The following is a 17,898-nucleotide window of genomic DNA, read 5'->3' on the forward strand; positions in this document are numbered from 1 at the left end:
CAAAAAATAAAAAATAAAAACCAGAAAGCAAAAGAATTGTCATTTTAGCTTTGAGTATATACAGCAAGAATGCACTGAGAAAATGCTGCTCATTCTGGCTCCTAAAATATGAACATCAGACTTCTGCAACTCAGCTTCTTCTCGGATAGCAGCTGAGGGCAGATGCAAGGGAGGAGCATATTTATTTAATTCTCGCCTGTGTCACTTTGACACAGAATTCTGTTCTGTTAATGTTTTAATCTGAGCAACATACCCATCTCAAATATTTAAAAAGTATATTTTCTCTCAGCATGTATATATTGATATATAGTTAAGTTGCTGGGTGCTGTATTACAACATTCATGAAAAATGCAAAATCTGAAGCTTAGGTCAAATCAAATCAAATCTTTTCTGTTGCGGCCAATGACCAGCACCAATGAAACAAAACAGAGAGCCCGTAGAACATATTAGATGCATAGCTATGATATCTTCTCTTGGTGGGAGCCACTGATGAAGATGGTAAATGGCCATTGATTAAGATGGTAAATGGTCAACAGGTTCAGATTTCCAAAGTTCCAGTGAAGTAACCCCCAAATATAACAGTTCTGAGTTATTTTCCAGGCAAATGTGTCAGAATCATCCAAGTGGACATGTTGTTCTCCTGGTTCAAATGCTGTGTTTTCCATTGTTGCTCATCCAGCCTTACTAGGTTGGACAACATAAACAAATAATTCTATAAAAGGCACAGTATATGGTCAGATGTTCTAAAACAGCTGTCCCCCAACATGGTGCTTTCCAAATGTTTCAGAATACAACAGTTGTGCTGGCTGGGGCTGATGAGAGTTGTAGTCCAAAACATCTGGGCAACACCAGATTGAGGAAGGCTGTTTCAAAACATGCCTCCTCAAGATCCACTAGTGGGCGACTCAAGCTACCAGTGCTGAATTCAGACCAAATGAATAAGAGTTCCATCCTAAACATTTTAATTCTCATGTTTCTCCTGCTAATCCTATTTTGCATTACAGTCTAGGAAGTTTCACTTCCAGGTCCAAATATACAGGTGAGTTATAGATGCTGTTGGCGGGTTGTACTAAATAAAATGTTGGAAGCCACATTGTGCATCCTGAATGTATTCATGAGATAAAGTGCATGTTTCAGTACCATGAAAATCCTAATGTTGTAAGTTCCAGTATAACTTACTAAGTAAAGGAGGCAGCCAGTTCACGTTGACTTCACAATGGGAGTCGAGGAAGGTCAAGACTTCTCCTTTAGCTATTGAGGCTCCAAGTAGTCTGGTGCGAATGAGCCCTTCCCGTTTTTTGGTGCGCACAATTCTCACTTTGACGAAACGTGCCATATATTCCTCCAGCTTTTCTCTCAAGTGTTCTGCAAAGACATGGAGGAGAACATGAAAACATTACCTATGAACGGTTGAGCTGAGAACATATGACACTGGACACCATATAATATTTACCAACACAAAACTCAATAGCTTCCTTTCTAGCTCATTCAGAGTTCCTTATTATTTGTATAACCGTTCTGGAATGCTTCATAAATTGCAAATGTTCTTCGTTTAAACACACAGAGGAAGCCAGTGACATTTTAGACCTTTTCACGGCACATTCACTGTTGGCAAACTTCCATCTACCATATAATCACAGCCAAAATGACTGCAGGGTGTTCACTGACCCTCCAGTGCCTTCTGCCTAAGGCCAGATGAACATTCTGGCATATGGTTTTGTAAATGATGCCCTTTCCAAGTGGGCTTGCTAGTCCTATTAATTATGCAAAAAGACACACAGAAAAAAAAATTAACATTGGGCTGTGAAGTCAGGATAACTGACGGGCTTTGACGGGTAAGGCCAAGAGGGAATCAACTTTAGAGCAACCTCAGCAATTGGACAACAGCTTGTAGCAAGTGAACAGTTGCAAAGACTTTGCTAATAAAAGCAAGCAGTATTTTGTCTTATTCAATCCTTCTGTGTTTGCATCAGGAGACGGTGCCTTTGGGAGTTTTCCCTTTCTCTTTTTGCCTTCTAATTCAACATAAACAACAGAATTGTATCACCGCCTGCAGTTTTGCCCTTTCAAAAAACAACTTTATTGAGTACATTCATAACAAAAAACAACAACACTGCATGAAGCACCTCACCCTATCCAATTCATTTCTTTCTTTGAGCAGATCAAACCATATGTATCTCCAGTTGTTAAGAATGCCCCCCAGCCCCCACAATTGACCCAGTAGCCATTTAAAGTAAACCTACCTAATCAACTCTTTCCAAAACAATAAGTGAACCAAAGCACGCCCATCCTTTAAAGTCCACACTTTCCAAAGCTTGCAATGCAATTCTCTAGCCAAGTAATGTGTAACAAAATGCATATATGAGGGTAAAGTGCATAAAATGCACATATTAGTGAAAATAACACAAAAAAACAATTATTTGCAAATATGTGCATTTAGGCAAAATAGTGTGGAGAAATTCACACCAACAATATGTGCATTTAGGCAAAATAGTGTGGAGAAATTCACACCAACATGCTAAATAATTTTCACAATGCCTTCTTTTTAAAATGCAAACTTGTGTGGAAACGCAGAGAACTGAACATAAGATTGGAAAAATGCAAAAGGAACAGAAGTTGAAATGGAAAAGTTCACCTATTCCTACCAGCCATCATGGGCTAAGCTAGCCATGAATGCAATTAATTGTGTGAATGTGATGCAAGCATGTGTACATGGTTTGTTATGTAAATAGTAGTGTTGTGCACTGGATTTGTCTGAGTCCTGAGCCAAGAGGGGCAGATTCAGAGGGGCTTGGGCATCAAATGAGTTGGATACAGACAGCCATGGATCACAGAGCAATCTGTGCTTGTAAGGGAGTAGGGCATCCAACAAGAAGGAGAGGCAGGCAAAAGGTGGGAAAAGCCTCACAAAAAGTCTAAGACCTACCCTGACTATTGGCTGCATATTTTCAGAAGGTAGTGGGGGTTAGAGACACTAACATGCTCCTGGTTTACATATACGGTACTTCACAGATTGACAGTTGCCAGGTTTCTCTGGAAAGAGGAAATGACTGTCCAACTGGTTTGTTCAGAGCATGAAGTGATTGCATGGAAATGTCCCTAACCACAGGAAGTCCGTTCAAAGCTGGCAAAGTCTAGCATTCCCAGAAACCTACATACTCTGTGTCAAGAGTAGAAGCGAGGGTGTGGGGTGGGGAGGGAAATGTCTGGGCAATTTTTCTATAGAATGTTATTGTTATGTGGAAAAGAGAAATCCAACTGAAATGAAATGGTCATTAAATCTTGGGGAGACAAGACATCCAGGCTATTTATTGTCAGTGGAATCCATTCAGGAAAGCTTGCCATGTCAATATAATATTCAGCTAGGATGCTTTCATTTGTAAGCTGGGGTATTGCATAAATTTCACTTCCAGGGACAGGCTGGAGAGCGACAAAAACAACAACAACAGGCAGCCCGGGCAATAAATGGAGCACCTCAAATAGAGACGAAGCCAGGGCTCTTGTCATTAAACAGAGAGAGGAGGCTCCTAATTTGTAATTTTAAAAGAAAATATCTCATTCTTTTCTTCACATTGTTTATTAAATGAGGTAATAAATCATACTGCTGATACATGCCAGGCACCTGCCAGGGTCTAAGCTGGCACAGGAACAGACAAATAAAGAGTTATGCAGAAGCAGAAGTTTTATAGGTTGTCAGTGGTAAGACAAGCAATGATGAAGGGCAGTGTTATGGCCCCTTTACTGATAGCCTATAAACAAATTCTCCATTGTACGTTGTGTGTGTGTGGCCATCTTTATCTTCATTTAATGCAGACATGAGTTTATAGAAAGAATAGCAGCAAGACAGTTGCTTTTTTCTCCTGGTAATTAAGTGTGCCCAAGCAGAATGCTCAAATGGTTGGTTCAGCTCCCTGAGATGCACTTAAATCAAGGTTGCCAACCTTCCTGCTCATATGTTAGAATTGCCCCTGCCCCACTGACATGGCCTGGCGCTAAAGTAGCTATGTGGTCACAAGAAATTAAAACAGTGCAGCATGAAGTGATAGTGAAAGTTACACAGTTTGATTTTCTGCCTGTCCTGCAGTTAAAGATACAAAGGCATTACCAAGAAAATCAGTGGTAACACTATTTGATGTTTCCCCTCCTCTAATAATTTATCTGAATTGAGGCAAATGGGGTATGAATGACGCCTACACATTTCTATTTCTTCTTCTTCTTCTTCTTCTTCTTCTTCTTCTTCTCCTCCTCCTCCTCCTCCTCCTTCTTCTTCTTCTTCTTCTTCTTCTTCTTCTTCTTCTTCTTCTTCTTCTTCTTCTTCTCTCTCTCTCTCTCTCTCTCTCTCTCACTCACTCACTCACTCACACTGCTTAATGCCCAGGTGGCTTCTAAGCATTTTACAAAACATAAAAACCAATACAGAATAATTAAAAATATACCATAATTAAAACGAGCAATAAAACAACCCCATTAAAACATTAAACTATAAACATCCATGACTGAAATAACCAGTGAAACAATTCCAGTCAATCACCAGTGCAAAATGCATCAAGAACTGACAGGGAGGGGGATGCTCAACATGTGCCTTGCCAGTCCCTGCTTTGCTCTCCTGCTATGCAACAAAAAACAACCATATGGTTTATCAAGCTCCAGGCGGGTGGAGTGAGAGGGTCTTGACATTGGGTGGTGAATCGTACAGGATGAACAGATGGCATCTTCAACTCATAGAAGGGAACGCTGAGGAACTTGAACCCAGGGCACCATGACATGCTGAGAAAGCAGATTCTCAACAATGCCATGGTAAACTGCAGCAAAAGCCAGAAATATCCTACCCTGGGCAAAAAACTCCTAAGAAGACCTACAAGACAACCCAAAGCACCACAAAGACAGCGCTTAATATATTCATTTGTTTGTGGGGAGGAGAGTGGGGATGATTTTTGTTTTCTTTCACATTCATGCTCCTGTTTTTTTCTTGGAACGTATTATTGGATACAATGGATAGGTGCTATCCATTTGATTATCAGATAAAGGGAGATGTGAGAGCAATGCTCCTTTAAGAGCTGGACTGGAAGAAACAAGGAGTGAAGGGCGTGGACAGATGCAGAGAGGAAATCAAGCAGCAGAACGTAGAACTGTAGAGTTGGAAGGGACCCCGGGGGTCATCTAGTGTAAAACTGGAATCCTGCCCACAACCATCCCTGGCATTGCCCAGTTCAGGTTTACATTGGCTCATTCTCTCCTACACTGAACATGCCCCCTTAAAACATGCCCACACTTTAGCTGGATGCCAGGATCAGAGGTTGGGGGGGGGGCTAGGGTGTGGTTGGTTGTATTCAGTTGACTACAGTGAATTTTGTTGGCCTGGGGGTGGCACTGAACTTTCTAAAAATTGCAAATGTGCACCCTGTTCTGGAAAGGTTGGTGGCCCCTCTTCTGGTTGTAATCCCAACAACAACACTGTAAGGCAGGCACCCCCAAACTTGGCCCTCCAGATGTTTTGGGACTACAATTCCCATCATCCCTGACTACTGGTCCTGTTAGCTAGGGATGATGGGAGTTGTAGTCCCAAAACATCTGGAGGGCCGAGTTTGGGGATGCCTGCTGTATGGTAAGTCAGTATGACGATCCCCCATAACATAGTTGGGAGGACTAAGGCTGAGAGAGAATGGCTTGCCTAAGGCCACCTAGTGAGTTGATTGTGGACATGAGACTTGAACCAGGAACTTCCTGATCCATGTTTTCCTCTCTTAGTCACTATTCTGCACCAGCCCTGAATGGAAAATGTCTATGTAGCAACATAAAGATTATTTCAGAGGGAGCGAGGAAGACACACAAGTGAAATGTGACTGAAGTCATGGTGTGAACACACCCTAACTGTTTTCTTTTTAAAATATGTGAAGCTGAAGTTTTGTACTCAGACCCAGTGTCAAAGAAAGTGCTTCAGGAATTGAATGTGGCCTGAACAGAATATATTACCTGCCTCAAAGCTACCATTTTGTAAATAAGAACATAATTGAGGACATGTTAAGAAATAAGATCTGTGACTGGCCTCATAAATATCTCCATCTGAGGAAGATTATATAGCATAAGCAGCCTCATAATTTCTCCTCTGTTTCTGAAGTGTGTATGTGTTTAAACCAACGTACTCATTATACAGGTAAAATTTATATAGTAACTCTTTCACAAGGAGTTCAAGTGCTATGATGTCTTGGAATGTGAAATGAGCTAAACGATTTTGTGGCCTGAGAAACAAGAGGCGGCATGATTTTTGTGATAGAAATAAATACTTTGTGAATGTCGTACGTACATTATCCGATCATTGTTAACACACCAATGTCTAAATGACACCCATATGACATAATTAATTGTAACAATTTCAAATTGCTCTTGACAATAACTTGTCAACTAAGCCAAGGTTTACATATTTATGAAATTGTGAAAAGTCACTCCAATTTTGCAACCTGTCATTTTGCTGACATTTGCTTTGCTTTGCCTGAAACCCTCTCTGACATACTTCTATTTTATTTTTATTTTTTTGAAAAAATCTCTTTAAAACATACCTTAAGCTACTCCTGGCATTGTGGAAAATCATTCCTAATGCCTGCACCACTCACCCCAAATGGTCCCAATGTACACACCACAAATTTCCACAACTCTACAAAAAATGACAAACTGCTGTCAGAAAAAAGATAAGGTTGTGATTTAATACTGCAATGCGCTCTACGTGGGGCTACCTTTGAAGGTGACCCAGAAACTACAACTAATCCAGAATGCGGCAGCTAGACTGGTGACTGGGAGCGGCCGCCGAGACCATATAACACCGGTCTTGAAAGACCTACATTGGCTCCCAGTACGTTTCCGAGCACAATTCAAAGTGTTGGTGCTGACCTTTAAAGCCCTAAACGGCCTCGGTCCAGTATATCTGAAGGAGCGTCTCCTCCCCCATCGTTCTGCCCGGACACTGAGGTCCAGCACCGAGGGCCTTCTGGCGGTTCCCTCACTGCGAGAGGCCAAGTTACAGGGAACCAGGCAGAAGGCCTTCTCGGTAGTGGCGCCCGCCCTGTGGAACGCCCTCCCATCAGATGTCAAAGCGATAAACATCTACCTGACATTCAGAAGACATCTGAAGGCAGCCCTGTTCAGGGAAGTTTTTAATATGTGACATTTTCGTGTATCTTTATCTTTGTTGGAAGCCGCCCAGAGTGGCTGGGGAAACCCAGCCAGATGGGCGGGGTACAAATAATAAATTATTATTATTATTATTATTATTATTATTATTATTATTATTATTATTAATGGTGTGGCGGGCAGCGGAGATGCCCTGTTTCCAATGTCACATGTAGAGATGATCAGAAGATCAAGGACGCTGCTAGAGCTTTGTGCCTCCTTCCCACAGTCACTTAGCCAGCTTTGGGAAAGCAGAGAAAGGGCTGGGGAGAAACATCCAATTTTGGTCTTGCTCCCCCAGTCCTGTGTACTCTTGTGGCCCACTTGGTATGGAAAGCTGGACTACCCTGGTCTAAGCCTACCCTCCTCACTGGGCTGCTGTGAGGACAAAAGCTTCTATCTGGGAAATTAGAGGAAGACCTGGGCAAATGTAATAATTAATCCTCTTCAAGCTTTCTGTGCCATTAATATCTTTGTGCAAGCCTATGTGCCCTTACTTAGAGTAATCCTATTAATATTTACTCAGAAATGAGGCTCACTGTGTTTAATGGGGCTTTCTTGCAGGTTAAATGTGTATAGGATTACAGCCTCAGTGGCCCTTTTCTGTAGTTTTGTCAGCTCTAGGACACCCTCAGCAAAGTTTGTTCAGCTATTTGTGTGGTTCTTAACTTGTGGTTCGTTGATGTGATATGATTAAGAGGAAAGTTTCACAAGAAAATACATTTGTGTCCCAGACTGAAGTTTTATTTTTAAACAGACACAAACTATAAATACGTTTTAATTATAAAACAAAGTTCACTTTTAACAGAGTTCTTTAACGAGGCACTTGCATTTTTTTTGGTATCAGTTAATTACTTTATATTGGGTTGAATCAAAGAAACACACAGCAGCAGGTCATTCTCCACAGATAGTTTGTTTCATTGCTTTGTTTTTATTGCAGCTACCAATGAGGATCCCATTAAGTGTGACATTGCAATGGGGATTAAAACTTTCAAGCTTCAGAGTTCAGGATGCTTGTTCCTCTGCACCATCTTCTGAACCATCAGTCTTCTGAGGAAAATGAATACTGTAGATTAAGCTGTGGTTATCCAGACATTGTTGGACTCCGTTTCCCATCAGCCTCAGCTAGTGTGGTTAATGGCCAGGGATGACAGGACTTGTAGTACAACAGCATCTGGAGGGACACAGAATAGCCACCCCTTCTCTAGAGCCTCTTTCTTATTAAGCATGCACACAGATATTCTGCTCAAGAAGCATTAAAATAATCGATGTCTCCTCATTCAATAGAAAGTTCTAGAAGTAGACATGTATAAATGTGCTTCAATAAATTCTGACATTTTGAGCCGCTATTTTCTGTTCTGCTGCAATTGGTTGCTTTTGCACAAATATTTCTTAAATTTCACTGTCCACTGATGTGGTAATATACATATTTTTTTAACATATATCATAGTATAAAATGGATGCACGTATCTCGGCCATCTATAGAGCTTTACAAATCAATTACCTTCCATTTAGAAATGAATGAATATGTCTCAGTATCTCCTTTCCCCAATTTTGAGTTCTGTTCTCTATGTTTTATTCTCTGAACCACCCTTAGATCTTATGTTGAAGGGAAGAATATAAATCTAATAAACAAAATAAAATTTCCCTGAAAGTTTTGTGTGTGTGAAAAAAAAAATGTTCTCATGAAAATACATCAGCAATTATTGGGATTGACTGATATTAGGATGGAATGACATGAAAAATACATTGTTTACTGGCAGGAAATGCTAATGTTTCACCCTAAATTGGCAGTTAAAAAACTGAGCTCCAACTGAAGTTAATGGGGTGCTACACCTGCGTAAGAGGTTGAATTGCCCATGGAAAGTGATATTTGCTCCTAAGCACCAGGATTAGGATAGAACTATGCCAAGTCAGCATATCAGTTTAAAGCTTCACATTCAGATAAATTTGAGTTCTGGTAAGATGAAATTCTTCAGACAGGAGCACTGTTGTGCAACTGCCTTTGAAGAACCTCAGCATATTTGGGGAAGCTGCAGGCTACACAATACAACTTTTCGATCCATTGCGGTTCTCTTTGAATGTGCAGCTTTTCAGTTTTCAAACCTGCTTATTCCAATAACTCTTCACAGGGACTTTTTAGCACTGCAGAATATTATGAAAACAACAACGTCAGTAAGTCCATATTCCATCTGTTCCAACAATTTCAATATTACCCAAACTTTTTCAAAGCTCTGCAGCCTTGGAACAACAAAACATTTCGTTTATTAGGCAGTGGTCTACCTGGAGACTTGATTCAGAATCTTGTTATCAAGGCAATCTGCTGTAGACTTCTCTTTGGACTCCTTTGGACTTTTTATTTATTTAAAAAGAGCTAATCCTTCACTTTGGGAGAGGAGACTTACTGGCTCTTTAAATAAGGCAGTGCTAAGCCCCTTTAACAACAACACTGAATGGAGGCAATAGTTATTAAGGACCAGCTTCCTTTCCAGCAAAGTGGTTGAGCATTGCTTGCAGGATGCAAACTTTTCCCAGTCCTTTCCAGTCTGCTTTTAGTCTGGTCATAAGAAGTCAATAAAATATGAGAGGGGTAGTATTACTTCATGGATTTTACCAGATCACCCAGTAGCTTTTGATATTAAAAAATCTTTGAATACTGATGCTACGTACTGTAGTGTAGCATGAACTAGTTGGGAAGGAAGTCAACATTGTGCTGGGTCCCCCTGTGCTACTCACTGCAATTCACAACAAGGCTAATAAAATTTGCCCTCCCTGCATAGTCACAATCCCTCCATACTTAAGTTTCTGATGCATGCCATGTGGGAAGGAAGTAAAAAGATAATTGCTAAATATATGATAGGAATAGAGAGATTATTGGAATGTTGTGTAGATATTCTGTCTCCATGCAGTGCTGTCACAAACATCTGCTTGATGCAAGTATTTGCAACAGAAGCACATTTCAAATTAATATTAGAAAACAATTAAATGAAAGCTTTCAAAATTGGAAAACATATATATGGCTGCCATCAATCTGAAAACAATACCCTGTCAGCTATAACATGTCAGTGTTGGATTTATGTTATACAGAAATAGTTCAGCCTCCATAAGCTGATGAGTGTAGCTTGTTGGAGGAAGTGAAAGTGAAAAAGGAACAACATTCATCGAATGAGCCTGCGATGCTCTTTTAGTGCTGCAGTTGCTGATAATGGCAGCTATTCCAAAATAGATAAGACATCATCAGTATGAAACAGCTGTGCAAAAACATCATTAGACTGAATGGCATGATCAGCCTTTAACTGGCTGTACTATCTGTGATAGTCTTCTAAATATTTCACTGAAAGCGTTTTGAAGATTGCAGTTACCAGTTTGCTACACCCTCGTTTTGATTAATTTCACATTTTATTAGGTTCCTTTTCATCAGGTAATACAGAAAGAGGCAGCTTGCTCAGAAGCAAGGAACACTGGGAATTAATCATGAGCTGGGGAAGGATGGAAAGGAGAGTGGCAGCTGATTTGTATATTTCAATCTTTTTCATGTTCAGGGAGAACGCCAAGCCACCCTAGTGGGTGTGTTACATTTAATCTATAAGCTTTATATTCCTTTCTGAATAGATGAAGAGAAACACCTTAAGTTACGCCTTCAAATCTCAGGAAGGAGGCTTAGAAATCACAACACTGCAGAAACACAATATATTTCAATTTGTGTTTACTTTCCCTTTTTTTTTTTATCTGCTTCAAGTCTCAAACCTATGAAACTACTACAGTGGATCACACTGAAGCACTGTGATAAATCCCAAAAAGCCAGTGCATCCAAGTGGCTTGGAATGAGGATACTGACTCCAACCATCATTTTCTGGGACATAGCTGGGGTGATACATGTGACTGTTGCACAAGACAGCCTCAGATAATGCCCCACCTATAGGCATTTTGGATATGACAGAGCCATCTGCTTTGATGCAAACATATACTCTTGTTATGTCTTTTAAAAAAACTTTTCTTAGCTTTTTTTCTCAGTTCCTTAAAAATACATATAACATTAATTTCTTTATTTTCTTACATTTATATCCCATGTTTTCTCCAAACATCTCAGCCTAGCTCAGCTTAGCATACCTAGTTCCTTCCTCTCCATTACTCAGCCCAATCATCTGCAAACTGCAAAACAGATTCATTCATTGATTTTATACATCACAAAACATACAAAGAACATGTATTTTAGGCTGATTGAAAAATAATTCTGTGGCATGAGAAACTATGGTGAAGAGGGTACTAAAGTTAAATCACTGTTTTAATCCCTTGTCTTGTTCAAAGCACAAAGACAACTTAGTTATTAAAACATGATTTCCAAGATGATTAATTAGATGTACTTTATATTCTCCCATTATTAAATACAAAGATCAAAGAACCCCTTTAAATGAGATTCTAAGGATCTCCTACTACGGCAATGATTATCTGTATTAAAATGTCAGAGGAGAGGAATCAATGGCATATAACCATTTATTTACAAAATCATCTAGGAATCAGTGGTATACCACCAAAACAATCACTATGCAGTAATAACAAAGGGGACAAAGAGTATCTCAGGAACTACCAAAATAACTGCTCTTCCATCAACCGGAGGGTGCACTTTGGGTGGCCCGCGGGGAGGCAGGGCCAGCGGAGTGGACCAAAAGTGAGCAGTTTTCACTTGGTCCACTCTTCGAGTATAACAACCTGTGAGCACGCAGTTGGCTCCAGAGCTTCACCCACCCTACCGTCCCTTTATTTAATGACTTTATTATTATTATTATTACATGTTAATTTTTTCCTTACAGGTATGTGGGCACTGCTACGGTCTTACAAAGGTTGCTGTTAAAGGACCGGGAAGGATTTTCCCTGCATTGGCAGGTTTCACCTTCCCTGTAGCAAATTGTCACAACTTTGGCAGTTTTAGGCCTTGGGCAAAATCCTTTAGTCTATTTCCCCTAAAGGGGGGGGGAGTGCGTGCAGTGGTGACATGCATGCCCCATGGGTTCCCCGTTAAAGGGGCTGGGTTGGAGGGGAGTCACTGGTCATACACTGAAAGGTTGTCAGTGCACTGAAAGGTTGTCAGCGTTGCAACGAAATTGAGGTGGGGCTCTCTGCGTAAACATCTTCCAAGGCCAGCCCTCTCCCCAGACAGATCTGACTAACCTTGATGTGCCCCAGATCCCCAGCTGGGTTCTGGGAGGGATGCCCAATGCCTAAGCCAAGGTCTTCCTATATCTGAAAGTTTAAATAAAATTGTGGCCAATTTAATCCCATAACACTTTGTCATGAGTCATTCATTTCTTCTGGGTAGGCTCTTGGGGATGCGGAGTCTCTGCCTGGGCATGTGAAGAAATGGATGGTGTTAGCTAGATGTCTTAGAAATTATATAGTTAGAAGAAGCTTGGCTTGATTATTCATCTTATGCCTCCAGTGACTGAAGGTCTTTGCCACAAGCAGTAGCACAAAATATTCAGAAGCACATAGTAACACGACACACACAAAGACATGCATCAATATGATTCAACGTATCAGTGGCATATGGTATGGAAGATGTGTGATCAGTGGGTGCTTTATCGCTAACTCTTACCATGTTCGTTGAATATGTGGAGGGGTTCATTTGAGCATTGCTTAAGAAATATTTTGGATGGGAACAAAAATATTTGGCTTTTAATTCAACCTTTAAAGATTAAGACTGATGTTCTACCTGCCTGGTGCTCCAGTTAAAGGGCTGTTGCCTTTTTCTGTAACCTTTGGCAGCAGGATTTCAAACTGGGGGGAAGCTCCTGATTCACCAAGGAGTCCACAGTTGTTTCCATAGAATCTGGAAGCAGAGGTGTCTTTTCAAGGCTCAGCAGACAATACGTTGGCTCAAATGGCAGTGGAGCCATATGGGAAAGATTGGGGAATGGATCTCCTCATTGGGGCTACTGTTGTACAAGGACTACAGATTCAAGTATTATTGGGCTGGGGTCATGACATGTGTACAGGGGATAACGTGGTCCCTGCCTTGGATAACAGTGGCAGATTGGACCAGAATACAACTCTTTACCCTTCTCCAAAAAATATTAGCATGCCATTCACTTCCCAGGGAGTAAATATTCAAGTACTGCATTTGGGGATGACATTGCATAGGACACAAAGCTTGCCTACCACCCCTGTCACTGGATGTGTCTCCCTTCACCAAGAGGGACTTCACAGAAGTAGACATTTGTGCATAGATCCAAGGAGGCCTTACTCTATACACATATACTGTCCCTCGTAATTATGTGCAATTCTCTAGTCTTAAATATTACCAGTGATTTAATCAAGACTCTGAGAGTCAGCAGCACTTCCTTCCCACTCTCTGTAACACAATGTCTAAACATGTCAATCAATGAGAGAGAGAGAGAGCTGCAAGAATAGCCACTGTATTACCCACCCACTGATTTGGCTTATTTGTTTCAGTAGACATACACAGTATCTATGATTACTATCCAACACTAGCATCTCCCTGAAGGCAACAGTCATCTGCAACATTTATACGCAATTGTTCAGCATCTCACCCACAAATCTCAGCTCTTTGACCTGAAAATTCATCTTGTATCACTCAGACTGTTTTCTTATTAATGCAGTCCACTAGGGATTGCAGTTCCATTAGCTCATCCACACCTCTTGAATGAATAAATTGTTGGCACGCCGGAGTGCTGGCTGTAGGTCCCAGTATCACTATGTAATAGTCACACCAAGTATTCTGAACTAGAAGCATTGGAGACAGTTGTATAAATCAGGAATGTAGAATCTGTGATGCTATTTGTGATGCTGGCTGAGCAATTAAACATAACATTTGATTTGTTGATATTGACTCTTCCCCCTTTTAAGATGGCCTCAATTTCCTTCAAATTATAGAGCTGATAGTTTGACATGACCTCAACCCTTTCATGATAACAAAGGGCTTACCAGAATATCAGACGTCCCTTTAATTCCCTTGTAAGACATTTAACAGCGCGGTCCTAAACACACTTATGTGGGAGTAAGTCTCATTGAGCATGGTGGGCCTTGTTTTTGAGAAAACATGGACGATTTGGGAGAACCCATTGCTCTAAAACAATTGCTTCCAGTTCAAAAGAGTCAATCTCTAAAGGATGTGCAATGTGCATCTCCATCTAATGTTCATATTTTTTAAAATACAAATTGCATCAGCTAGGAGGAGCTAATAATTAATAGGATCAGAGCTTGTGTGGAAGAGCAATTTAAGCCTTCCCATCCCTGCTGCAGAGCTAGGGAAAAATTCTCTGAATATACCAATGAGTGCCGATTACTATCTTGGTATATTCAGAGAAAGGATTTTCCTCAGGATCATAGCTGGGGTAGAAAGGGTTAAATTGCTCCTCCACAGTGTGTTGATCACTGTTCTGATTCCATTAATAGTTAGCCTCTTTCAACTGATGCAATTTGCATTTTAAAAAAGCAAGCAACACATTAGATATAGAGATGCATTTGGGCACTGAGTTCTGGGGTAACTAACCTATGGTTGAGATGCTGCTGAACTACAACTCCTATCAGCCCAATCAATGGCCAGCAATGATGGAAGTTGTGGTTCAGCAGAAACTGGAGAGCCACAGTCTAACCACCCCATCCCAAGTGACTGTTCTGCCTTTCTCTCTTACTGGTATTTATCCTAAACAACTACTGCTTTCGTCACATTTTGCCAGATACATCAACTCATTTTTAACAGCTTCTTTGATGAACCACAGCAACCTGTATGTGCATCTTCTGGAAATGCATCCATACAGGGAGGGGCCATTGTTTCTTTTAATGCTGAAGAGGAAGAAGATATGCTTTCTATCTCTGGATGCCATTATCCTGGCATGGATTGCTCCCCCACGCACCTGTCATTGAGGAGGAAAACATGCATAAAAACATAGCTGGACACCATGAATCCAGCAAATGTCTAGCTTGAAATTCTCCATAACGAACAGCCATTCTGCAACCTGTTTTATCTAAGCTCAGGCTGTCACTAACCTTACTGCTGTTCAGTTAAATTTATTTGCTAAAAGACCACTTGTCATTGCAATTATAAATGGTTAGATTGAGGTGCTCCTTGGGAGAAAGGCGATGGCAAACCTAGACAGCATCTTAAAAAGCAGAGACATCACCTTGCCAACAAAGGTCCGTATAGTTAAAGCCATGGTTTTCCCAGTAGTGATGTATGGAAGTGAGAGCTGGACCATAAAGAAGGCTGATCGCCGAAGAATTGATGCTTTTGAATTATGGTGCTGGAGGAGACTCTTGAGAGTCCCATGGACTGCAAGAAGATCAAACACATCCATTCTTAAGGAAATTAGCCCTGAGTGCTCACTGGAAGGACAGATCGTGAAGCTGAGGCTCCAATACTTTGGCCACCTCATGAGAAGAGAAGACTCCCTGGAAAAGACCCTGATGTTGGGAAAGATTGAGGGCACAAGGAGAAGGGCATGGCAGAGGATGAGATGGTTGGACAGTGTTCTCGAATCTACAAATATGAGTCTGAACAAACTGCAGGAGACAGTGGAAGACAGAAGTGCCTGGCGTGCTCTGGTCCATGGGGTCATGAAGAGTCAGACATGACTAAACGACTAAACAACAACAGATTGAGGTACATTACACTTACTGGGTCTCTTCATGAAGCGCAGGGGGCAGGAAGCTTTCCACTGCCCTCACTTCCCAGAATACTTTGGGAGCAAAGTGATGTGAAATGACATGCAATGCTCCTAAGGCATTCTGTGCAGTGCAGCCAACAGGAAACTGGAGGAAGGTGTGGGGTTTAATCTTTAAAAGAAAGAAAGAAAAAGAAGAAGGGGGGGATGGACAGAAAATTTTTGTACACTTTGTAAGGCTAAGGAAGGTAAGTAGCTAGTCCCTCTAAAAGAATTCCAGAGAAATTCCTCCTTGCCCCCATTATTTTTCAGGAGGGTTTTGTCATAAATACTCAAAGAAGACTTTTTTGATATAGCTTTAATTAAACAACTCACTGAGTAACCTGCTGCATGCCTGAAATTCAGTCCAACGCAAGGCACCTCAGAATAACTTCCATGCTGTGGATATTTTTTGGCTAAAACATGTCTGTATGATGACAAGATGATGACTGGATGACAGATGGCTGTGGTCCATTACTCCTCACAAATCCAGAACATTTGCACCTGCTCCATCACACAATCCTACACCTTTAACGCAGATATAGAGAAATCTACCTCTTTTTCTTTTTTTGTACCATTTGAGCGCCATGCTTGTACTGCAATCTGAGATTAAACAGGAAGGAGTCACAGAGCACAGCAGAGAAATGATGGTGATGAATTGCATAAATGCTGCCTAACTATTAGGAAGAAACAAATATGTGCCCACAGAATTATTTCAGTGGCTTCTTGACCCCTATTAATATTGAGAAGGCCTTTAAAGAGGAAAGTCATTTTGATTAAGAAAGAGTATTCTCAGACGCTTGTGTCTCCTGGTGCTTTCTGTTATGCCACAGTTTTATTCTCAATCTGGCTCTAAGACAGCTCATTGTAGCACAGCTTCTTCATTTGTCATTTGAGAACCCTGTCGGCTGGTATCGCAACTCCCAGCGAAAACAAGAACATCAAAAGCAAAGCATAAGCTGCTTGGGCTTCTGAAACCTTGCCAGAACAGTGCTATATACTGCCCCCCCTTTTTTGGAGGGGGAGCAGTTGTTGCTATACATTCTTTGTTGTGTGCATCGTTAAAGGAGAAAAGACACAGCGTAGCATTCTAAGAACAAAAATGCCCCGATGACTTGCAGTGATAAGAGAAAGAAAAGGGTGGGGGGAATCAAGTCACAGAATGTATTAACTATTCAAAAGCCATTCCTCCCACTCTTTATTCTGTGTCAGACAGGGAGTTGCAAACTGTTCAAAAATAAGCCTATTTAAGCATAGAGGCCGGCTAGGGAGAATAAACCTTTGTAAATTTGCCTGAGTTTAAATGGCGCTCCAATCCTCTGAAAGAGCTTATGATGCCACAGTGCAGATAGCAGTTTGAACCGCTGCAGTTAAATTGCAGGCTGCATTTGAACTGAACATTTAAAGCGGTAACATCCCACTTTAAACAGCCATGGCTTGCCTCAAATAATTATGGGAACTGTAGTTTAAGGGTGCTGAGAGTCATTATAAGACCCCTATCACCTTCACAGAACTACAGTTCCCAGAGTTCCATGGGAAGAGAGATTGATTGTCAAGCCTCTGCGGGAACTGACACTGTGAAGGGAATAGGGTATTTCTAACCCTCTCAAAGGGACGCGGGTGGCACTGTGGGCTAAACCACAGAGCCTAGGGCTTGCCGATCAGAAGGTCGGTGGTTCGAATCCCCATGACGGGGTGAGCTCCCGTTGCTCGGTCCCTGCTCCTGCCAACCTAGCAGTTTGAAAGCACGTCATAGTGCAAGTAGATAAATAGGTACTGCTCCGGTGGGAAGGTAAACGGCGTTTCCGTGTGCTGCTCTGGTTCGGCAGAAGTGGCTTAGTCATGCTGGCCACATGACCCGGAAGCTGTATGCCGGTTTCCTCGGCCAATAAAGCGAGATGAGTGCCACAGCCCCAGAGTCGGCCACGACTGGACCTAATGGTCAGGGGTCCCTTTACCTTTACCTAACCCTGTCAAAACCCTTAACAAGCTACATTTTCCATGATTCTTTGAAGGAAGCCATGGCTGTTTAAAATGGAATGATACTGCTTTAAATGAATTGTTCTTAGGACAG

General features: G+C 41.3%; 1 protein-coding gene across 4 annotated transcripts in view; it reads right to left on the reverse strand.

Annotated features, from left to right (window-relative positions):
* GALNTL6 (polypeptide N-acetylgalactosaminyltransferase like 6) overlaps nt 1-17,898 on the reverse strand; it is a 452,334-nt gene that overhangs the window by 96,336 nt on the left and 338,100 nt on the right. For all 4 annotated transcript variants that reach the window (XM_053402747.1, XM_053402749.1, XM_053402750.1 and 1 more), the window contains exon 6: nt 1,180-1,365. In XM_053402747.1, the coding sequence (XP_053258722.1) occupies nt 1,180-1,365 (186 nt within the window). The remainder of the gene's footprint in view (nt 1-1,179; nt 1,366-17,898) is intronic.

This window comes from Podarcis raffonei, chromosome 9 (assembly GCF_027172205.1).
Source record: "Podarcis raffonei isolate rPodRaf1 chromosome 9, rPodRaf1.pri, whole genome shotgun sequence".
Classification (NCBI taxonomy): Eukaryota; Metazoa; Chordata; class Lepidosauria; order Squamata; family Lacertidae; genus Podarcis; species Podarcis raffonei.